The sequence below is a fragment of the Acartia tonsa genome, chromosome 8, assembly GCF_053477335.1.
Source record: "Acartia tonsa isolate MP-2025a chromosome 8, ASM5347733v1, whole genome shotgun sequence".
Classification (NCBI taxonomy): domain Eukaryota; kingdom Metazoa; phylum Arthropoda; class Copepoda; order Calanoida; family Acartiidae; genus Acartia; species Acartia tonsa.
Window position 1 is genome coordinate 1,749,422 of NC_137267.1, and position 24,899 is coordinate 1,774,320.

The 24,899-nt window shown below is 32.5% G+C and overlaps 3 protein-coding genes across 6 annotated transcripts in view; 1 reads left to right on the forward strand and 2 right to left on the reverse strand.

The window, feature by feature from the left end:
• The window catches only part of LOC145325787 (chitin deacetylase 7-like), a 181,914-nt gene that overhangs the window by 134,894 nt on the left and 22,121 nt on the right, over nt 1–24,899 (reverse strand). The window lies entirely within an intron of this gene.
• LOC145325789 (neuronal acetylcholine receptor subunit alpha-5-like) lies at nt 2,180–7,065 on the reverse strand. The gene is made up of 9 exons (XM_080168750.1): nt 7,029–7,065; nt 5,627–5,701; nt 5,206–5,266; nt 4,923–4,982; nt 4,433–4,534; nt 4,034–4,112; nt 3,873–3,955; nt 2,992–3,078; nt 2,180–2,330 (listed from the first exon to the last, which is right to left on the reverse strand). Exons 1-9 carry the CDS (start codon nt 7,043–7,045, stop codon nt 2,304–2,306), a joined length of 591 nt encoding a protein of 196 aa, XP_080024876.1. The 5' UTR covers nt 7,046–7,065; the 3' UTR covers nt 2,180–2,303.
• LOC145325346 (uncharacterized) lies at nt 14,469–19,864 on the forward strand. 2 transcript variants are annotated; one of them, XM_080168345.1, is made up of 8 exons: nt 14,480–14,619; nt 15,334–15,360; nt 15,555–15,608; nt 15,882–15,933; nt 16,174–16,254; nt 16,936–16,990; nt 19,423–19,470; nt 19,709–19,864. In XM_080168345.1, exons 1-8 carry the CDS (start codon nt 14,500–14,502, stop codon nt 19,797–19,799), a joined length of 528 nt encoding a protein of 175 aa, XP_080024471.1. In that variant the 5' UTR covers nt 14,480–14,499; the 3' UTR covers nt 19,800–19,864. The 2 variants fall into 2 exon arrangements, with proteins under 2 accessions (XP_080024472.1, XP_080024471.1); XM_080168346.1 differs by lacking the exon at nt 15,555–15,608 and having other exon boundaries at nt 14,469–14,619; nt 15,334–15,412; nt 15,880–15,933.

Below are 24,899 nucleotides of genomic sequence, written 5' to 3' on the forward strand. Positions count from 1 at the left end.
TCTTAATACTGCAAATATTATTTTAAAATTCCTCTAGACTTTAATTTGTAACTAAATCAAAAACGACCTGTGTCCAAAGATGTAATAAAAATTCTTATCTCAATAGGAATTTTCAATCACTGAATCTACTGTAAAGAATGGAGTCATTTTTGGCCTGAAAATGTTATCTTACACCCTGCCAATACTGACCTGGATTATAAATATATTTATTGGAGTTAACTTGGGAGCTGACTTATTTACTATGGAAACAGATTTGCCAATACGTGTAATAATTGTACAAGTTGTTAATGTAACTCCTTACTATGTTAGCCTTTACTTTCTTGATCTTGTTATTTTGGAGATGCTAACTGACCTAAGATCATTCTACAAACCAATATGCTTCATACTATTAAATACTTTTAATATTATAACTCTTTCTTCAAGTTTTATTCTAATGGCAGTTGTACTAGTTGAGACTTGTAACAAATTTAAAATAAAACTGGGCAAGATTTGTTTAAATCCTGAAGATCTTGATGAGGTTATTTATCTGTATGAAAAGGCAAGTTCAGCTCTTAGTTTGCCATTCCTGATCATTTTTACAATAAATCAAGTTCTGGTGACCTTGGTGGCTTACGTTTGCATTACAGGTGAATTAGAAGAAAAAACATTCCCCTGATTAAAATGAAGTCAAATTTCCATAATTTAATAGAATTAAGAATAGGATAAACCAAATTTAGGTTGATTTTAAAATATTTCCACGTAATCACCTATAATAAATAAAATAATACAATATTTCAAATCTGATCCAGATTTGGGGTACCTGTATCTGCTTATCCCAGTTGGTTGCATGACCTTCTACATCACAATGTGTGTATTCAAAGTGGATGCAATGTACTCTATTGTACAACAGCTGGCTGATAAAGCACATCAGGACAGTTTTCTAGTAAATAAGATTAAATTTGAGAAATATAAAAAAATAAAGACTATATCTGTAAACAGAGCATATTATTAATTGTATATTGAGTTCGTGGACATTAATCATGGAAATGTGTGTTTTAACAAAATGTTACTTGAATATAATATTTTTTTTCAATGAGAGCCCAAAGAGCTAGAAAGTAGTTGAAAGTTGTTTTCCACAGAACATTTCATTAATCAATTTTATACATTTTCCAGTAGAATATCTAGCATTGCATTTGAGTAAATCATATCAGGCATAAGTGATTAATTATAGGGTAGTTTTTCTCCAGACAAACATTAACTCCAAATATATGCCTTTAAACATTCTCTGATATTTTGTTATATTTATTTATAAGAAACTACATAACAAGGATGCGTATATAAGCTGCAAAAATATGACAGAAGTGTTCAAGTTCAAAGAAAAAGCCTTCAAGATTGCAAATCTTGGCCCTATCTCAGGAATAGTAACAATTTCTTTTCTTTAAAATCTACATAATTTTGCAAAACTTTTCTTATTAAATGTTTGACTAAATAGAAATAGGGCTAAACCCCATTAACAAGAGTAAAATTTTCTACATACTACAGGCCTTTTTATTATAAAATCATGTTGAATTATGGTTTCTTTATACCTAGAATCACTCCTAGATTGAATATTTGTTAAACAATGGTTGGCTGTTTCTATTACCCTTAGGAGAAATTATAGCTAAAACAGCATTTGTTTAAACAGCAATTATTGATATCGTATAGTACATACAGACATATAGAAAGACAGTCATTTTAATTCTTTATATAATTGTTACTTAATATTAGGAGGAGGATTCTTTACTGTGGAGAAGAGCACACTGACAGCCATGTTATCAACTATTCTCACCTATATTATCATACTTATACAATTTCAATAACTTATTAGTAACCAAACTTTTTAATTTTTGTTTTCATCAATTTATTGTCCAATGTCTCATCACTTAATATCCTTGATTTTTTTAAGTGTTGCATTATAAAAACCCTAGAAACCTAATATAATTTTATAACCACCCAATATTTTCACTTTTTTGTTTTAATTTGAATAGTGAGACTGCTAACTTTCTTGGCATGCTTTTTACATTTCTTGAACTTTTGTTTTAAAACTCTTATTGATTAATTGCTATTATATTATGAAGCCAATGCTAAAATTGGAATAATGTGTAAAATTGGATAAATTGTATGTATTTTTATAATAATGTATAATAATGTAGTTATCTTAATGTTTTAAATAATATTTATTTCAGAGACACCAATTTAATTAATCAATCACAAATTTATAGTTTTTACATTAATAATTGACAATAGTACATTACTTTTTTTTTATAAAAGGTAACATTTAAATACTAAAGCTCATATTCTGTTTCATTTATCTAAAATAAAAAAAATGTATGAAATTATAAGATATATGTAAATTTTTAAATAGTTAAATAAACTATTAGTAAAACAAAATGGTTTAAAGAGATAAAGATAGATAGATAAAAAGTGAATTGGCAAGCAAAGGGGTTTTGTTGAAATCTTTTATTGATTTATGTGGTGAGATATATTTTAATATTTATCGCTAATATGTATATATAATTAGTAAATGCAATGATGCTTTGCATGTCACATGGAGTCATTGGCTTATTCAGGCCGGTTAGCTCCCCTCCAATCAGAGAACCGCATTTTCTCAAATGTATCCCTCCCGCAGATTTGCGCGGGTCTTGTACCTTTCCCCTTTTCTTCCCCGCGATTGAAAACCCCAAGGGGACACCGCAGCAGAATTTGTGAGCATTTTAAGCAAGGCGCGATTTAATTTTGATTCTTTGTCTTCATGTCTTATTGAATGTATAATATGTTTTTGATTAATAATTCAAATTTTTTTTATAGCTGACGATTCAAAAGTTTTATGCATTCAACTACCTAAATTTTAACTTTGAGGATCCAGTATTGTTTGTTCTTAACAATAGGTTAGGTTGCTCGAAATATAAGTTGTCACAGAGCCTATTGGGACTTCGTTCCGACAAAAAGACATGGATAAACATAGAATTATACCTTAGGTTTCATATGAATTCCCTTTCCAGCATCATAATGATCTTGACGTTGAAATGTTATATCAAACACCACTAAATGAACTGGCTCCTACAAAAATATATAAATTTTAACAAGTTTGGTTACATTTAAAGATAGCAAAGATATTAAAATATTTATGTAGTATTCAAGATGTGTTCCAAGAATATCTTATCTTATTACCTTGGCTAGTGGGTTATTGATTGATTGAAGTCTACCAGAAATATTTACTACTTTCTAACCTGTACTAACAATATCATATCTCATTACCTTTGCTAATGGGTTATTGATTGATTTAAGTAAATCAGAAGTATTTACTATTTTCTAACCTGTACCTACAATATCTTATCTTATTACCTTGGCTATAGGGTTATTGATTGATTGAAGTCTACCAGAAGTATTTACTATTTTCAAACCTGTACTAACAATATCTTATCTTATTACCTTTGCTAGTGGGTTATTGATTGATTTAAGTCTACCAGAAATATTTACTATTTTGAAACCTGTACCATCAATATCTTTACCTTGGCTAGTGGGTTATTGATTGATTGAAGTCTACCAGATGAATTTACTATTTTGAAACCTGTACTAATAGTATCTTATTTTATTATCTTTGCTAGTGGGTTATTGATTGATTGAAGTCTACCAGAAGTATTTACTATGTTTCAACCTTTACTAACAATATCTTATCTTATTACCTTTGCTAGTGGGTTATTGATTGATTGTAGTCTACCAGATGTATTTACTATTTTGAAACCTGTACCAACAATATCTTTATCTTGGCTAGTGGGTTATTGATTGATTAAAGTCTGCCAGATATATTAACTTTTTTTCTAATCTGTACCAAGAATATCTTATCTTATTACCTTTGCTAGTGGGTTATTGATTGATTGAAGTCTACCAGAAGTATTTACTATTTTCCACCCCGTGCCAATAAAATCTTCTAAAACTAAACAAAACAAGAATAAAAATGAGATAAGACACAATAAAATATAGATTTTAAATATTCATATAATCAGTTTATCACCTATTTGATCTCTTTTGGGAAGCCTGTACTCCACTTCATACTGGGTATTAATCCAAGATCCAAATTTTAAACTACAAATCTGAAAATAGAATTCATATTCTTCCAAATACAATATAATATATTTAAGTTATACTTATTATTCTTTATTACACTGAATTAGTAAGCATGGGGTAATGGGACTCTAAATTAAACATAAAATCCATAAAATTTTTATAAAATCTTTTCTCCATTTTTTAATGTTATGATTGATTGGTAGAAACTAGCTGTGCTAAAATTTTTCTTCCATTGATTTTAAATCTACAAAAGGAGTAATATGTTCTGAATAAACAATTTTGTACACTAATTTATCATTCATTGTCTTATCCCTTCAGATCCATTGTTAGTAGGCTATACTATGACCTGTAGGCCCCAGGGTGCCAGGTTTAAATTTGGTGTACAGGCAGATATACTGTGCACAGAGATCTCATAGTTTATATCTCCTTGATAGGTTAACATTCCAACCTAGATATATATACAGATATTAAGCTAGATAGATAGATGGATGGTTGCATAAATAAATAGATGGATGAATATATGATAGATGGATGGTTGCATAAATAAATAGATGGATGGATATATGAAAGATGGATGGATAACTAGCAGGATGGATGAATAGCTGGATAGATGGATAAATAAATGGATAAATTGTTGGATTGATAGATAGATTAATGGATGGAATGGTGGATGGATTGATGGATGGATGGATAAATAGGTGGATGGATGGTTTGATATATACATTGATGGATGGATTAATGTATGGATTTATGGATGTATAAATAAATTGATTAATAAATTGATAGTCTAATGGGTGGATGTATTAAAACATGGATACATCTTCTAAAAATCTCACCTTTGTTTGCATGAAATGATCTGAGAGTCCATTGTGTAAAAATACATCTGGAGACCAATCCTTAAAAATATCGTATAAATAAAGTATGATGTAACATGTAGAACTTATATATTATGCCTTTAATAGCAAATGCAAAGGCATTAAAGAACACTCTCCTTAAAAAAATAAAAAAGTCATTGTCTATTCAACTATTTCAGTTATGTTATTTGTTATGGGGAGACGTGCAGTCATAAAGACAATCAGACATACCTAAATCTTTTATTAATTGCTATACTTGAAGTACCTTAGAGAAGGGAAGATAGACAACCTCCATATTCTCATAGAATGTTGGATCCCACCCAATTCTGAAATTAAAACATGGATGACGACATTCTTAACCGGTTATAAATATATTTATAAGGTAATATCAGGCAAAGGGAAATATCTAAATACAAATAGAAGGTACCCCTTAGTTCTAATACAAACCTTTTTCGAGATATTTTGCTTCAAGAATAAACCCATTTTTACATTATAGTTTAGACTAGCTGCTTCAACTCTAGCCTCTAGGGAAGGAAGGAAAAAGCAGATAAAGCTTAAATCACCACAAGACATAAAGCTTTTTAAAGTAAAAATCGCCACTTATTATTTTTGTCTTAAGAGAAAGAATCCAATCTTATTAATAATCCGCAGATACATTCAGGCTGCCAGTCCTGCCTTTTTTTTACCTTTGATCTGTCCAGGTAATTTTCATTTTTCCAGACATTGAGAATCTTCCTCTACTTAGATCCATATCTATATACCTAAACAAGAGATCTCAAGGGATAAAATAATGGACGCTAAATTTAGATACATCTCAATTGATGATTAACATAATTACCATTTTTCTTTATTAAGATTATTAGTTGCTAGTTTGAATCATCCAATCCAAGATTAAATGAAAGTACATACATTTTTTTGGTCAATGAACAAGAGAATGTATTTATAAAACTGTGGATTCAAATACAAATTACAGTGTCTCCTCCCTTCCAAATTATATAAACAAGAACATTTAAATTCATAACATTTTCAGGATATAAACAATTTAGCCTTAAATGAAAAAAATCGCCTGGCTTTGTAAAAAATAGTTTGCTATTGAAGTTGGCTAAAGTTAAAATTGAAAATATAATAGAAATTTATGAAGTGCATGTGTGACGTCATAAAAATACGCTTATTATCCATCTCTTTCTTAGATAATTCCTTTCCCACTTCTCCGCTCATCCCTCCTTTTTAACCCCTAACGGTTTTTTATCTCATTTTCTGTATGTAAAAGATAAAGAGCCCAAACTGCGTGACTTTTTAAGTGTGGGTATGACACATAACTGTGAGTTAGAATTTTTTGAATATCTCCATCCTGGCGGTCACAGGATGTCAGCAAACACGGCAGGGTTAAACAGGTAAAGAGCAAAAATATTTTGACTTAAACAAAGCATTTTATCTTGCCAAAATACTAAAATATCCTCTAGTAGTACATCCTCATATGAAATACAGGTGTTCAAGTCAATTTCAGGTTCCAGGTATGATCCTGCAGGTCCTGATCCTCCAGGTCTCCAGAAATCTTTAAAAGGCTCCAGTGGCCGCAACTTTTTACTTAGAGGCTTCAAATTTTGTCCACATAAAAAATGTCCACATAACGTATTGAAATTTTATAAAGATCCGCCGCCGTTTTCCCGCCGACCGCCGACTGCGGCGGCTGGCAGCTGCCAAGTACAGCTGCGGCCGCTGAAATTTATATTTGATATTTATAATATAAAATTTACATAAAGATGAACATTTTCTGCAAAAAAAATTGTTCTTCTAGCTTCAAAAAAAAAGAAAATTACAGCCGTTTGAAATTTTTCAGAAAAAAGGACCTAGAAACAAAGGTTGTTAAATAAAAGGGTTAATGAAGCGAAAATTGACTTTGACTTAATTAAGGTCGGAAATTTATTACCAAACAGGGGAATTGCACAAAAATTTTTAGCCCTCTAGCTCTAATAGGAACTAAGATAATAAGGTGCGGCAAGGGTCCCGACTGTAAAGGGTTAAATGTATTTTTATGACTTCACACATGACACTTTCTTGAGCATCGAAATTGTTTTGTTCAATTACCTTATGTTTAAACTCATTTCTATTACTATTTTTTCTTCTTCCTGAACACTTAACTTATTATTATAACCAAAGCATTTTTGGATAAAATGAAGGTATTTTTACAGTAAATAGCCTCTTACATAAAAACGATAATACTTTTTTTACCCGGGATAGTTTATCATTTCATAAATTTCAAGACAAAAATAAAAAATAGTTATTTATAGTTATTATAGTCTTGCATAAGGCCCGGGCTTAATTTTATGATTTTTATTTTAATATTCGTGGAAAACTTTTTCAATATGATGAATGATGATATACATAATTTTTTAGTATGGCTGGGAACTGGTTCTAATCCAAGCCATACTGGAAAGATATATAGACAACTTCAACAAAATGACGTACAGATTAACAGACACTCTATAGTTGTAGAGTAGTTTAGCTACAAAAAAATGAGTATTTAAAAAAAAATTTAATAAATTTTCTCGTATTCATTCGAATCCGGTGGATAGGAACCGGTTATCATCCATACGAAAAAAAATATGTCTAGCATGATATTATATCCAGCTTTCTACGAATATAAAAATGTACAATCTTAAGTTTAAATCCAGTTTTTTTAGCCCGTGCCTTCGGCACCTCGGGGCTAAAAAAACTGGTTTTAATCTTTTAATTCTATATCCGCAGAAAGCTGTTTATAATGCGATGCGAGAAATAACTATTCCAGTATGAATTGGGAACCGATTAATATCCGGTGGATTATAAACGCCTCTCAGCCATAATGAAAAAACATGTATACATCGAATTACAGACAATTATCAACAAATAATAATCTAAAAATCATAAGATTAATACTAGTTTAGTTAGCCTGGTCCTTTTGCACCTGGAGGCTAACAAAACAGGTTTCAATCTTATCATTTAAAAATCCGCAAAAATCTGTCTAAAACACGATGCGATAACTAACTATACCTTAGGAAAAAGTTTCTTCCTTGCAAAAACATCTTCCAGGAGACGGTTTACTAAACTTGTTTTCGCCTGATATTAACACATTTAAAAGAAAATATACAGGGATTTAAAGGGATGAGACAAATGCCTATAAATTCATGTTCATCCCTAATGATGATACACAAAATTACCCTTCTTTAGATTAAAACTAGTGGTTGACACGTGTGAACACTTTAAGGACTAGTGTATAAAACAGCCCATTGTCCACACTTTCTCTGGAAAATATATCTTGCTAAATAGAATCATCGCCCCTAACCTTAAATCTAAATGTTGATAAGCACTGGAGGCCTCTATAAAAATTTAAAGGAAGAGAAAGATATATATTTTTCTTGGGAAGGTGAAGGTACCCTCCCCTTAGTTTGTTATAACACTTTCCTGGACCTATATGAATCTTTAAAAGAGAACCATATCGGTTCAGCGGTTATTGAGATCCTTCACTAGTACAAGCAGACAGACAAACATCCTTTAAAAGTTTTACCAATAAAATTTGATGACTTTCACAGGTTGTATCTATCTATCTGTTTACAGTTTCACTACCTGAATATCAGGACCAACGGCCAAGGTAAATGGTAGAACATACAGTAATAATATCCTAAAATTATAAGTCGCTTTTACACCTGTACAGCTGGTTAAGTCTGATGACCAGACCATCACCTTTTATTTTGAAATAAATCCAAAATAAATGGAATGGGGGGGGGGGGGCAGTTTTTTTTGTTTATTACTTTATTTCACAGTTAGGGAGTTGAATCCATTTTTATAGAAGCAGAAATATAATCTATGATTATGGTTTGGACCCTCTAAAACTGTAATCTACCCTTCCACTTTCCCCTCTCTTGGTAAAGATATCTTCAACGCCGATACGATTTTTGAAATATAAGATTCCACTTTTGTCTCTCTTGTTGAAGATATCTTCACCAAGAGAGGCAAAAGTGGAATCTTAAATTTCAAAAATCGTATCGGCGTTGAAGATATCTTCACCAAGAGAGGGGAAAGTGGAATCTTACATTTCAAAAAGCGTATCGGCGTTGAATATATATTCACCAAGAGAAGGGAAAGTAGAATCTTACATTTCAAAAATCGTATCGACGTTGAAGATATCTTCACCAAGAGAGGTGAAAGTGGAAAGGTAGATTACAGTTTTAGAGGGTCCAAACCATAATCATAGATTATATTTCTGCTTCTATAAAAATGGATTCAACTCCCTAACTGTTTCAGGTTGGGTTAGTTTATATAGTTCGGAACTGAATTTCTCCGCAATTAAATTACTCTTTCTGCCAGTCCGTAAATCTGTATATATATAAATATTTTATGAGGGTTTTTTGATTTTCTACTATTTTGTCCGTTTTCGTTTCACAAATGTTTTGTGCTTCGCCACTTAAGGATGTTGTCATCCTTGTTCACAAAAGAATATTACATAAAATTAAACTTTTATATAATGTCCAACAACTGTTTTATACCGTAAAAGTATAATCAACAACCCTTTTCCCCCCCAAAATTCAACAGATATCAGGGATTCAAAGGGATAAGACAATGTCCGATAAATTGATGTAAAACCCCAATGATGACACAAAAAATTACTGTAGATTAAAATCAGTGATTAAAAAGTTTAAACACTCAAATTAATAAACGATCCAATCAAAATTCAGTAAAAGTTCCAAATGTCGTTAAGCCACCGAATAAGAAAACGTTATTATTAAACTTTGGGCACCAGTGCAATAAACAGCCTATTGCCCCCCTCTCTCGCTGACAAATATCGAAGAAACTTACCCTAAGAAAGTATAAAAGTGTTCAGGAGGTTTCCCAAGCGGCCAAGTCATATTTATCACTATGATAACTCCTCATTCCCTTTTACATTCTAGAAATCTAAACATGAATGAACTGTCTTTGATATTATCCCTACATAAAAGAAACAGGATGATTATTGTAAATGTGTTTGTATGAACCTTAAGATCTCGCTAACCGTTAGACTGATATGGGAGGTTTATAACTATTTTGGGGTAGGGTTCTTTCAACCTCCAAAGAGAAATTTCCCCTGCGCAAATTCCTTATTTTATTACATTAAATCGTAAGTTATAGTTTCCTTTCAACCTCTCTCCTCCCTTGTGAGTGCACTGCACATAGAGGCTTCTAAGAGTGTAGCCACTGTTTCATTTTACACAGCAGTAACATAGGTAATTATCATTATTTTTATATATTTTAAATGTATTGTTATAAGCTAAATTTCTGTATATGAACGTTGATGTGAATGTTTTGTAATTAACCCTTAAAAGTTGGACCCCTTTCCCCACCCTAAAGGTTAAACAGTTTAAGGTTTATTTGTCTTTGATAGTTGTATTAGAAGCCCAAAACCAGCCATAAATAATTATAAATGTTTACTAAAATGTACATATCTCTTTTACTTAAGGAATAACAAACAAATCAGGAAGAAGACAATGGCCGATAAATTGATGTACATCCCAAATGATGATACACAAAATTACCCATCTATAGATTACAATTAGTGGTTGAATTTATTGAACCAACTAATCAAAATGTTAAGTTGTTGAACCAAAGAATAATAAACGTTAATATTAAACATTGGGTCAAATATTGAAACATAACTGTTACATAAAATATACACACTACTAAGCTGTCTATATTCTTATAGTTAGGACTTTAAATTAATTTTGAAGATCAAGATGACAACATACATAAAAGCGAAGCTCTAAAACGGTAGGACAAACAAACATTAACACTTGTAGAGTGTCAGAACTGAATAAGTAGAATAGAAATGAATAGTTTTGGACAAAATTTAAAAAAAATACAGGAAAAGTTTAAGGACACACTTCGCATATAACATTGTACCTTGTTGTAATAGGAGTCAGATAAATAGAAAAATTTTATTATTAAAAAATTTGTTCCCAAAAAAATAAAAAATCCGCATGTTTTAAAGTGACACCAGACTTTTTAATTTAGTTTCGTAAATGATCTATAAGAAACTATATGTAACGTTTAACTCAGCCAGCCTAGCCGTTAATGAGATCATTTACTTCAAACATAATTTTTGGATCAACTGTAGTTCACGGTAAAATATTCCTGGTAACGAATATTTCCAAAAATCAAGGAATTTGAAAGGCTGCTAGCTGCTAACCGGCTGAACGTACAGATCATATGCACACATCATTTTAAGCGGCATAAATAAGGCCTACAAATAATCTGGAATAGCCTAGATCCAATGATGCACAGGGAAAGCTTCACAGAAGAAAAAACGCGCATTTCTCTGCACTGCGAGATGATTATGCATTATTGATTTATGGCGATTCTAGATTATTCTAGATTAACCCGCTTAAACAGTATGCAGGCATGATCTGTACGTTCAGACGTTTGGCAGCTAGCAGCCTTTAAAATTTATAGATTTTTGGAAATATTTGTTACCAGGAATATTTTACCGTGAACTGCAGTTGATCCTAATTTTTATTACTTTACCTTATCTACGGTTGATTTAACGTCCTCACTGAGTCATGTAAGTACTCAAGTACGAATTTAGTCATAAGAAGTGGAGTATTTTTATATCTAAAAAGGTTTAGTTAATAAAAATCAAAAAAAATCTTATTGTTATTCTAAGGTTTCCAGAAAGTTATCGACCAGTTGTTTTAATATGTAAATAAATAAACATTATAAATGCTGTATAGCCCCTCTACCTTCCTATTTCTCCTTCTTGTAGCTTGGTAATGTGTCTCCCTTGCTTTTTTATTATCATTATCATTAATTCTTAAATTATTGAATGTCGTCGTTTCTTGAATTAAGCGTAGATGCCACAAAATCTTTTTAATTTTCATAATAATGATTGATTGAACGAAGACGACAAGTCAAAGATTGATTGAACGAAGACGACCCAAATTTTCTTAAGAACCCATCTCAGTTGTTTTAATATGTAAGCAGGGATCTTAAGGGATAAGACAATAAAACTCTCAGTTAATATAAAACGTCAATTATGATAATACAAAACTATAGATAAATTTTGTTGGTGAAAAATTTTAGACTTGCAACCTAATCAAGATTTGATGAAAGTCCTACAGTTTCTCTGCTAATAAATGAGAGAACGTACGTTTAAAACTTTGGGTACTAATATATTTTTTAGTCGAATTTTTATAACATTACTAAAATGTTGTTTTCTTAGGTTATGACGTCAACAACATGCGAGATAAAAATAATCAATTACTATTAAAATTAAATATTTATTTATCGGATTTCATTATAGACAGTTGTCTGAAGATAGAAAAATGAGGAATAGTCCCTTTGGTGGCAACGCCCCTTAAGGGGCGATTCGTCGTATTTTTAAAATGGCCTTTAATACGTTATTTTAAGTTAGGTTAGGTTATATTTGGTCAGGTGATTATCCCACAGGGTTAGGCAATTGGCCCAGCAGGGTTAGAGCCCCCCACAGGGGCTAGAAATAAAAGAAATAAAAAAACGAAGAATCGCCCCTTAAGGAGCGTTGCCACGAAAGAGACTATGACCGAAAATGGTACTGTTTTGTTAGCCCCATTGGTGCTCAAAAGCCTGGGCCAGCAAACAGTATAGTATGCTTCAAATTTAATTTTCTTTTTCTGTATACATTTATAGGTATGGCCCAGAACCGGTTTAATCCAGCGGAAATCAATCATACTAAGTAAATGTACACATTTAAAGATTTTGTATTTCAAAAGTAGCATCGCTACTACAACAAAATGTTAGGATATAAACCAGCATATTATAAACATAATTTAAAAAAAATATCATTAAATCTAAGTAACAGGATGTATGCTTGTATGTAGCTTAAGATATCGCTGACGTCCGGTCCGATAGTTCTCCTTTACTAAATTTTTTAAAAGCGAAGCTTTTCTATAATTAGGGTCGGTCCGTCCGTCCGTCCGTCCGAGATAGATAGCTTTTATTCGTTAATTTAGGCATGTTAGAATTGTCCTATCGATTTCAAACTTTGCATGGTGATTCTGATTATATTTTCTGTATTTTCTGATTATTCAAATCAGACACTAAACAAATGTTAATGTCCGTTTGTCCTACCGTTTCAGTGCTTCGCTTTTATGGATGTTATCATCCTTGTTAATCTAAAAATGAAAGTGGTAGACTTGGAAATTAAAAACAAAAATAATTTAATCATGTTGCTTAAATTGCTTTAAATCATACAGAAAATTTATGTTTTTCAGCGAACACTCAATTCAATTAAATAAATTAAAATGTTTCAATTGGACTATAAAGGGAATACTTTTTATAACACAAGCGGCGGCTTCGCCTAAAGCAACAATAATAATAATTTATTTACAACATTTACGAAAGATTTTTTTTCACATAAATGTTTTTTTCCATTTACTAGTGGCTGTGTCTCTAGCTGAAGGACCTCTGTATTCGAAGGAATAGGGAGCTGAAATGTGGACTGAAACCATCCCAAGACACAAATCTAATAATTAAATAGCGTAAAACCATCCCAGGACTTTGGTAAACCTTGTAAACCTTGAAATCTTAAGCTTTTGACAAAATGCACGCGAAAACATTGACATTTTCTGGATACAAAATCGAGTGGGTTGTTCTTTTATGATATAACGTCCTAATTCTGTAACATTATTAATGCAAATTTAAACAATATTGACAACATCCAAATAGGAGAAGCTTTGAAACGGGAGGACAAGCGAACATTAACACTTGTAGAGTGTCATAACTGAATGATCAGAATACAAATGTATAAAAGTTGATAAAACTTGTCAGGAAATTTGTTAAAAAAACTGTTTAAATACAGGATAATGTTTAGGGACATAATTACATTATTACGACTTGATTATAGAGATTGAGATGCTTTGCTTATAACATTGTACTTTGTTGTCCTAGGAATCAGTATTCAAAGAATCAGATCAATCGAGGAATTATATTACATAAAAATTTGCCGTTTAAAAGTTAAAAATCAACATGTTAAAAATGGACGTAGGGACATTCTGGTAACGATTATAGAGTTGCTTTGCTTTCTAAATCGTACCTAACTACTACAGGAATCACCATGCAAAGTTTGAAATCTATAGGACAATTCTAACATGCTTAAATTAACAAAAAGAGCTAATCGTTACGGACGGACGGACCGACGGACGGACCGACCCTAATTATAGAAAAGTTTTGCTTTAAAAAAATACTTTAGTTCTTATGTATAAAAGATAATACAGAAAATGATTATGTGCTTATTGATAGCCTAAAATTTTAGTGTACCCTTTGACATATTTCTTGAGTTTTACAACTATTTATAAAAAAGATTATCTATTAAAATGTACAAAAATATGGGGGGTTTCAACCAAATATAAATCTTAATTTCAGTATCAATATTTAAGTTGTATTTTACCCTTATACTTTTTATAGCATGTGTACATTTTCGGTCTAGGGGGTAACTAATATTTAATAAAAAAAACTTATCTCTTTCTTAACCTTTTACTCTAACAGTAATCAATTACTAGTTGAAGATAATAAAATAATGAAGATTATAACTTTGTTTGTTATTTTTATAATAAAAAATGTTTTTGCTACAAATTGTAATGTTAATATGGAAGGAAGAATTTGGGAGTACAATGAGAAAACAGATGTAATAATGCAGGTACAAAACCACAGGGAGGAAGGAGACATTGGACTGTTTATTACATTAGTCCACAAAGTTTTATGAACGCTTTCTTAAACAATGGTTTAACAATTTTGGGGACTTTTCTTAAGTTTTGATTGTTTGGTTTATTAAAAAGAGTGTCCGAATGTTTCAACTACTAATTATAATCTACAGATGGAGAATTTTGTGTATCATCATTTGGATTTAAACAAATTTATCGCCCTTTATCTTATCCCTTAAGATCGTTGGTCCTAGGAACAACGTAGGAGTGACAAACGACGGAGTATACATATAACCTAATCCAACCTATTTTTCAACATCTTATGGGTTTTTTAAATGCCTAACCCCTGCGGGGGGCCTATAATAGTATCCTAATCTAACCTAACCTGTATGAAATTCTTGATTAAATTAATAATATCTACATTCCTACGTTTGTCCTCGAACCCTTTTGGCTTTATTTCTAATACATAGGATACGGTACGCCTCCCCCCAACCATTACGGTATACAAACTTTTTTAAATCTTTTTTTTTATAGAGATGATTGTGTCATATCGTACTAGAAATCGTCATTTATTTTTGTATAAGGACAAATACATCTCTTAAAATTTTAACACGCCTAAAAAAACGTTCAGACATATGTGTTACGGGAAGACGAAACGATCCTATTGTAGAAAAAATTTAATTTGATTTTAAAAACATTAAAATGTTTAGGATACAGATGCATCTGATGGAATTGATTGTGTTGTCCAATGTTTCTATACATTTGGGTGTGATGCCGTTTCTATATTCAAGGAAATCTTTCATTTAATAACAGTGCAGCTACTCTATAATATACTGTGTTGTCCAATGTTTCTATACATTTGGTTGTGATGCCGTTTTTATTTTCAAGGAAATATTTTATTTAATAATAGTGCAGCTACTCTATAATATACTGTGTTGTCCAATGTTTCTATACATTTGGTTGTGATGCCGTTTCTATATTCAAGGTAATCTTTTTATCTAATAATAGTGCAGCTACTCAATAATTTATATATTTAGTGAAGCTGTACCAAAGAAAGGCTGTAATTACCACAACGTCATTTTTATTTTAATATTCGCGGAAAATTGGCTATAATCCAAACAATGTATGTAAGGCTTATTACCGGTTTTAATCCAGAGAATATTAATCAGTGTCGAAGCTATACTAGAAATAACTTTTCTGTATTAGCCGCCCACCCAACATATAATATTAAATGATAGATATAATAAAAATTACTCAGGATCCTATTTTGGACCACTGGCTTTGCGTTCTTCATCATAGACCTCGACCAAGTAATTTTTTTTTGTTTTAAAGTTTTTATTTATAACCATGATATCTCATTCGATGTCGTAACAAATATGGGTCCTTGGGCAATTAGTTGGTTAAATTTGTGCAGTGACCAAACTTTTCGACAAAAATTTTTAGAATGGCAATTTGGATCATAATGGATATGCTCATAAATTTATTGTCCATTGTCTTGTCCCTTTATATTCCCGCGAAGCTACTCTCTAATAAGAACATTCTGTTATCAGGTTTCCTTGATTGTGAAGACTGTGGTGGCCATGCCATGCCTGAGCGTGTATCCTGGGACTTGGTCAAGTATGGATATACAGGTACACAGGTGTTCATACCATGCCTGAGTGTGTATCCTGGGTCAAGTATGGATACACAGATACACATTTACCCAGGTGGCCATGCCATGCCTGAGCGTGTATCCTGAGACTTGGTCAAGTATGGATATACAGGTACACAGGTGTTCATACCATGCCTGAGTGTGTATCCTGGGTCAAGTATGGATAAACAGGTAAACATGTACCCAGGTACAGGTGGCCATGCCATGTCTGAGCATGTATCCTGGGACTTGGTCAAGTATGGATATACAGGTACAAAAAAGGGTTTTGTACCCTGTCCCATTATTTTTTGAAGAAAGATTATGAGGGGTTGGGAAGGCCTGAAGAAAAAACTTCACTCTTCCTTCGAACACAATTTTTTTTATGACTAACCCCTTCTACCCTGTTGGGCTCCACTTTACCCAACTTAACCTAATCAAACTTGTCTTAACAAAAAATAAAAAAAATATTCCTATTTCATAATTTAATCTTTTTAAAAGAATTAAAACTAGTATTATATTGGTGTAAATTATTTAGGATTATGTCCTCATACTATTAGGGAGAAGTTTGATTTCAATTCAAGACCAAATTTTTCAAATATTACCAACTATATTTGTTCATTTGTCCGTCTGCCCAATATGTTGATTTTTGCAGTCCATGCTACTATCATACTTGTGTTTCTAGGTGAAACTAAGGAAGATCTCATTGAGATAGAATGTTGGTTCCAATGCTCAATAAGGTAATTCAATTAATATTTGTTACAGTGGCGTGCAGGATTATCCAGATGGGTGTGACTGTGCAAAGCGCATTCAAAAAATTTGACACCACCCTTACGATTTTTGACACAGTAATATATGTACATAGTACAAAGTTGATATAGTAATATAAAATATCTGTCTACTAGAAAAACAAGATTAATTATGCCCAAAAAGTGCTGACCTTTAAGTATACCAAAGCAGACAAAAACTCAATGTACTGTATGATTAAGCTATATCCGTATGCTCACGTAAACAAGTAACATACTGTATCCTATTTTAATTTACCGTTTATTGGGTTAGTTCTACTGTTATAAATAACAGTTTTACTGTTCTTTCCTCACCCTAACTGTTGTCAACTTTTAATGCTAAGCTATGTCCTTGTTTCTTATGCCTTTATGAAAAGCCATACACAGTGTTTCAAAATAAACTGCGTTTTCCGGTTCTGAGAAACAACCAGAAGGAATATGAAAAAATGGATTATAGAACCATATTCTATGTTAAAATGTACATTGCATTTACTTAAGGTGTTTTTTGATATCTCTAAAAATGTGGCTGTACTGATTGGTACATGTTGAGGAAAAATGCCTGATGTTGAATATGAGATATCAATTAGATTGAAATAACTTGAATATTTTGCAACATATTGTTTCAAAAGTACAATATCAAAGTAGTAAAAGGTTGAATCAATGTCCCCCTATGAAATTTTTTACATATTTTCTTTATGGCAAAGTCATTTTTAGAAAAAAATCTCTATTAATACTGAGTGCATTGACAAATATAACAAGTCACTTTTTATTTCATTTCAATATATTTAAAAATAAGCAAGTTATCATGGTTTGAAATTGTCAGTAAAAAGTGCTTTTTCTTTAATTACTAATGTTTTATAAGATGATCTCATATAATCTGTCAATCAAAATTAAGAGATTAAAGGGGGAGGGGCGAGGAACGAATATGAAGAATTAAGGAGAAGAGGAACTAAGAACTAAAATCCAATCAAAAAGAATATTTATTTTTTGTTTTAAAAAAAAGCATTTCAAATTAAGTTTTAAATGTAATTATTAGATTATTTTGATGTTTATGTTATAATGTTATTTTCAAGTAAAAAATTATTTTAATTCAATATTATAGCATAAAATTCTTTAAGAATAAAATAACATACACACTTTTGAATTCTTTGAGCTCTAAAATGCCCTGTTGTTTTAAGAGATATTATAAAAAACACCTGTAACAAATTTGATGCATATTTTTATAGAGAATATGGACATATACTTATTTTTTTGTACTTCTTATGGTTGTTTCCTAAATCTGGAAAACGCATTTTTCTTCTGAAACACCCTGTATAGTTTTCTCTTCTTCCAAAAATGAATTTTTTTTTAGTGCTTTATCGTCATGTGTATGTCCCTTTGGACATCTAAAACAAGGATCACCAACAGTTAAACGTTTGGTCCATCCGTGCTTTCATTCTTTTGTAAATATTTTTTTCTTTAATCAATTTTCTGGAGTGCCTCAGGAATGTTTATTTGGATTTGTGAGAGGTTGGTTCTTAAAAAACAAGTACAGTTAAGTTATCTTTTTTCTAGCCCTGACTGTAAAGCCTACACATACAAGTATGCCAGCTTGACAGAGCCTATGGGCACCTGCTATCTCATCTTATCTTATCTTATCTTTCTAGCCCTGACTGTAAAGCCTACACATACAAGTATGCCAGCTTGACAGAGCCTATGGGCACCTGCTATCTCATCTTATCTTATCTTATCTTTCTAGCCCTGATTGTGAAGCCTACACATACAAGTACGCCAGCTTGACAGAGCCTATGGGCACCTGCTATCTCATCTTATCCTATCTTATCTTTCTAGCCCTGATTGTGAAGCCTACACATACAAGTACGCCAGCTTGACAGAGCCTATGGACACCTGCTATCTCATCTTATCTTATCTTATCTTATCTTTCTAGCACTGGTTGTGAAGCCTACACATACAAGTACACCAGCTTGACAGAGCCTATTGGCACCTGCTATCTCATCTTATCTTATCTTATCTTATCTTTCTAGCCCTAATTGTGAAGCCTACACCTACAAGTACGCCAGCTTGACAGAGCCTATGGGCACCTGCTATCTCATATTATCTTATCTTATCTTTCTAGTCCTGATCGTGAAGTTTACACATACAAGTACACCAGCTTGACTGAGCAACAGGGCACCTGCTATCTCATCCTATCTTATATTATCTTTCTAGCCCTGATTGTAAAGCCTACACATACAAGTACACCAGCCAGACATAGCCTATGGGCACCTGCTATCTCATCTTATCTTTCTAGCCCTGACTGTAAAGCCTACACCTACAAGTATGCCAGCTTGACTGAGCAACAAGGCACTTGCTATCTCATTTTATCTTATCTTATCTTATCTTTCTAGCGCTGATTGTGAAGCCTACACATACAAGTACGCCAGCTTGATAGAGTCACAGGAATGGATGTATATTATACGTGGATGATATCAATGGAGAAAAATTTTCGTCAATTTAGGTTTCAATTTTCCACCCGCTTTTATTGGTCGGGCCGTTTATCCATTAGGAGAGAAGAGGATGATGTAAAGGGGGGGGGGGAGAAGGAGGATAGTTATTAAAGCCCGCTACAGAGTACATTTTATAATAGAACATGAATATCTGTTGTAAGATCCAAGTAAAAGTACATCCATTGTAACAGGGCACCTGCTATCTCATCAAGGACTATGTAGAAGCTTCCCCTTGTGAAAACTGCATCTCTGGATTTATAAATTGTATTGAAAATTAAATGTTTTTCTTTAAATATATATTTTTTTTATGCCGATTTTAAAAATAATGACGCTGGTATTTTGATTTTTAACTTGTTACTTAGAGCATTCATTAGAGCACGAATATGCGGAAAGTGTCATGCATGACGTCATAAAAATACGTCTAAAAAGAAAGGATGTGAGAAGGAGTGGGTAGGAAATCCCTAAAAAAGAGATGGATAATAGACGTCTCACATGACTTCCGCATATCGCTAGAGCATACATATTTTAGTAGCGAAGCTACTCTATTATTCACTTTATCCGTCCGTCCGTCAGTGTATCCGTAAAGCTGATATATCTATACTTTAGCTGTAAAACAAGACAACTACCTGGATCCCCCGGTTAGGACCTTTTTCGTCTGCTAGCAAATTGCTTTCTTCTCTTTTGTAACGATTTGGCTGTGTTAATATTCTCAGCGCTACTGGTTGATTTTCAAAAACCCAATTGAAAATCGGCACAGGGTCATCGGGAAGGGGACAAACAGTTATTTAACCTCTTCCCCCTCTATTGTTTTATTCTAATACTAGCGGTTTCGCCCCCAAGAGGTTTAATCAAACCAATTTTTCGTATTTTAGATTTAAAAGAAATTTTTTTTTTGGGGGGGGGTTACATTTTTTTTTTTTTGGGGGGGGGGGTAGTCGACCCCACTATTTTAATTTTATTTTTAAAAAGAATTTTTTTTTTTTTTGGGGGGGGTAATTTTCATTTTTTGGGGGATTGGGGGTGTCCCACCCCCTAAGAAAATAGTTATAAACCTTCCTGGGACCTATGAGAAGCTACCCTGTAAAGGAGAACCCGATCGGTTCAGCGGTTAGCGAGATCCTTCGCTACAAACAGACAGACAGACAAACAGACATCGTTCTACTTTGTATTATAGATATCGCCAAGAGGGAAATGTAATTTTCTCGGCAGCCAGATTTTTTGTATGCCTTTCGCCATGATAAATGTTCAGCCGTCTAGCAGTTACAACATTTAAAGCTCTTATTCTTTTTGGAAATAATACAGCTAAATATTACCGTAAAATGCACCAGATCCCAAAATTATTTGCTTGATTGTGTAGCCATCATTATATAAAAACAAGGTAAACCTGATTAAAAAGGGACACATCGCATTTTAGCATAATGGATAAAATATATGTGGATGTCAGAATGATGAAAAATTTGTCATATTTTAAAGTTAGTATGTTTTTCAACCTATTTTTAAAAAAATTACACTATTCTAAGACATGAAGATATATTTCGATTTTAGCAATCATTTTCAATTAATTTTGTCATCAATTTAGGTTGCTATTATAGACCTTATTTATTTCTCAATTCCATCATTCAATAGGAGGGTATAGCACGGGGTAATACGGGTGGCTAGGGGGATATTATTATATTAGCCAGCTGAAAGTACCAATTCATTAAGAGTACCCGAAAATCTGATGCAATATCCAATTAATTATACATCAATTTCTAGAATATAAATCGTATGGTCACCGATAACAGGCAAACTAAGGAACTGAATTTGTACAGTACATGTTGGTTTTACTCGAGTTACACAAATATGTATATTCCTATACTAACCTTTAACCTTGTATTTTTAAAAAAGTTTTTGTACATTTTTGGACTGTCGGTTTTTTGTCACTCTTAAACTTGAATGTCAAACATCAAAATTCTCCCTTCCAGGATGTTTTAGAAGAAGGGAGATTATTTTAAAAAGTGGTATGTCCCAGGGAGTAAGGGAGGGGACAATGGGCAATTAATTCAATTTAAGAGTTTTCGCTGAAAAGCAATGAAAACCAGATTTATCCAGAAAATTTACCAAAATTGTAAAGGGATCATGGTAATATAATATAGAACAAAATTAGTTCTAAGAAAAAATCATTTACTTGAAAATTAATTTACCAATACATCACAATTTAGTAAACATTCTGTAATTAGTCACTAGAAAAATTGTGTTTAGAACTTCGTCAACCCTTCTCATATATTTTTAACAGACACCTAAATTCAAGGGGTTCTTAGATTGTTTAATACATAAATATCACAGTAGAGTTTCTAAACATGAAATGACATTTTCTTGGAAAAATAATTGTTAAAACCAGCCATCTAATAAAAATTTTTCTGTCTGCTATATTCAAAACTAACTCAGCTAGTTAGCGGGGCATTGATGTGCTAGTACTCAAAGTCAGTCAGAACCTGCTGAATTCTTGCACATTCCCTTTAAGCCAGTACCCAAAGTCTGAGACTCTTAAAAATTAAATATTCGATCCATTGTTCCCTCCCTTACTTCCTGAGTATGTCCACTAAAAAAGCTAAAAACTGAAAATCCGTATATTAAAGTAACAGGTTGATTCTTTATGTGACTATATGTCTGTGCCGAAGGCTCTCACTAACCACTGGACCGATATGGTTCTCCTTTAATATGTAGCTTCTCGTAGGTCCAGGAAAGGTTTATAACCACCCCTCTGCACATCGACGCTAATAAAACTGGTTTTTATCTTTTATTTTTCCATTTTAATAGAAACTTGTCTAAAATACTATTAGATGAATAATAGTTATTTCTCGTATGCCTTCGGCACCACGGGGCTAAAAAAACTAGTTTTAATCTTATGATTGTACATTTCTATATTCGTAGAAAACTGGATATAATACGATGCTAGACATATTTTTTTCGTATTCATGAGAACCGGTTCCTATCCACCGGATTCAAATGAATACGAGAAAACTTATTTATCTCTCTTTCTCTCTCTCTCACCCCCCCCCCCTCTCTATCTCTTTCTCTCTCCCTTAATCACTATCTTTATTTTGGTCCTACGACAAACGTCGGAGTGGACACTTAACCTAACCTAACCTATTTTAGACCATCTTATAGGTTTTTAAATGCCTAACCCACTACGGGGGGCTTATTTGTTCATTCATATCTTAACCTAACCTAATCTGTACAGAAATACTTAATAAAATTAATATTTTAACACTCCTGCGTTTGTCCACTCCGACGTTTGGGACTCCTGCGTTTGACTTGGAACCTTTATTTTATATCTGTTTCTTGATCTTGCTTTCTCTTTAACCTCCCTCCCTCTTTCTTTCTTTCTCTCAACTAACTTTCTTTTGTCCATGTTTTTCTTAGTATATTTTGTGATTTACAAATATGCAGAAAATTGCAATAGAATTATTATTACTTTTGATAAAGTGATGCTCGCAGCTGGCTAAAATAACGAAACACTCCATCCACCCCCTTTACCCATTACCCTCTCCTCCTAAACGAGGTCCATATTAGCAAGCTAAATTGGCGACAAATTTTGCCCTGTCAATATATTCTATCCTATTATATAAAGTAATAAGCTTTTTTTGTCTGTAGCGAAGGATCTCACTAACCACCCAAACGATATGGTTCTCCTTTACAATGAATCTTATAGGTCCCGAGATGGTTTTAGGCTATTTAATGTTTAAGTAAAAAAAATCCTGAGTATGGTTTTAAGCTATTTTTCTTCCCTTACACATAACTTCGAATATATAGCCCCTAGATGCTAGGGTCACAGCAGCTAGTATCTATTAAAGTTGCACATTTCAAATGTTAAAACATAAAAAACCTAATTTCGTAATTGAAAAATGTTTGAACGTGCGTATTGTCGTTTAAATTTCAGGTTTGCTACATTACAAGATTGCGGCCAAAAACAACTGTATTTTTAGAATGGATATAGTATACGTGGATATATTGACAATGGAAAATTTGTCGTCAATTGCTTAATAATAGGGACACAATTTATTGGTCAGTTCGTTCATCCAGTAATAAGGGAGAGAAAGGCTGAGGGGTATCATTATTTTAGCCAGTTGTGAGTATTACTTTATCAGAGTACATGAACATCTATTGCAACATCCAAGTATTACTAAATCGATTATTATTATGCTTCCTTATTATTATGCATAAATTAAATTGGTGGGCTCGGCGCCTGCCATATTTTCAATTAGCGGATACGCCCCTAGAGGCCTCTAGGGGCACTTGAGGAGGGGGTAGTTAAATTCAAAGCCCCATTTTTTATTTTAGATTTTTAAAATATATAAAAAAATTTCATTTTTGGGGGGGGGGGTAAATTTTTCTAGGTTCGATTTCTCTTGGTCCTCTAAAATAGTTATAAACCTTCCCTGGACCTATTAGAAGCTCCCTTTTTTGGAGAACCCGATAATTGAGTAGCTTCCACGAGAATTGCGAGTCAGCTTGTAATGTAACAGAATACAATCAGCTGTGCGCGAAGCTTACCAATTTAAGATTGGCCAAAGGATTCTCACTTCCAGTCTCCGTGTGCATCTGAGTCCTAACTTCAGAGAATCAACAACAACAAACAGACAGACAGACACACGAACATCCTGTTACTTTATTATAAGGATTTTTCTAAACTATGCAATTGCATTAAAGCAGCAATTTTTTTTGTAAAACCTTGCCAAGACGACAAAAGTTTGGGGGCTGCCGAGCCCTGATAAATATTCATGGAAAATTCCATATGATTTTATAATACAATTATACAACAGACAATAAAGCCCTATAAATCCGTCTGTCGAGACGATTAAGATTTTCTTATAAGTTATAATAGATAGGTTTGATTTTTACAGTAGATTCCCCTAACAAGAGGGCATGTTGAACATTTAATAAACTTAAATGCTTTTTAACCGTTTTCACGTTTTGCATTTTTTCTAATATTTCAAGTTCTTAGTTTTAAACTTACTGCTTTTTGCAAGTAGGGAGGGGACAATGGGCTGTTTATTACACTGGTCTCATATATTTTATAATAACATTTTCATGTTCGTTGGGTGTCCAAATGTTAGACTTGTAATTTACAGCAGGGGTCATTTTGTTTTTCATCATTGGGGGTGTACATCAACTCAGTTGCCATTGTCTTTTCCCTTTAGATCCTTGTCATTTTGAATATTTCGTCGTCGTTCTATTGAATGAATTTTTGATGTTTTAGATAAAGTTAATAGACTTAATAATATAGATTATCATATTTTCTTTTAATTCAATGAACCATTAAAAAAAGTCTCAGAATATGTTGGTGACAGTCTCCCCAATTCAAATAAACAAAATAACCCCTCTGTAGATTTGAA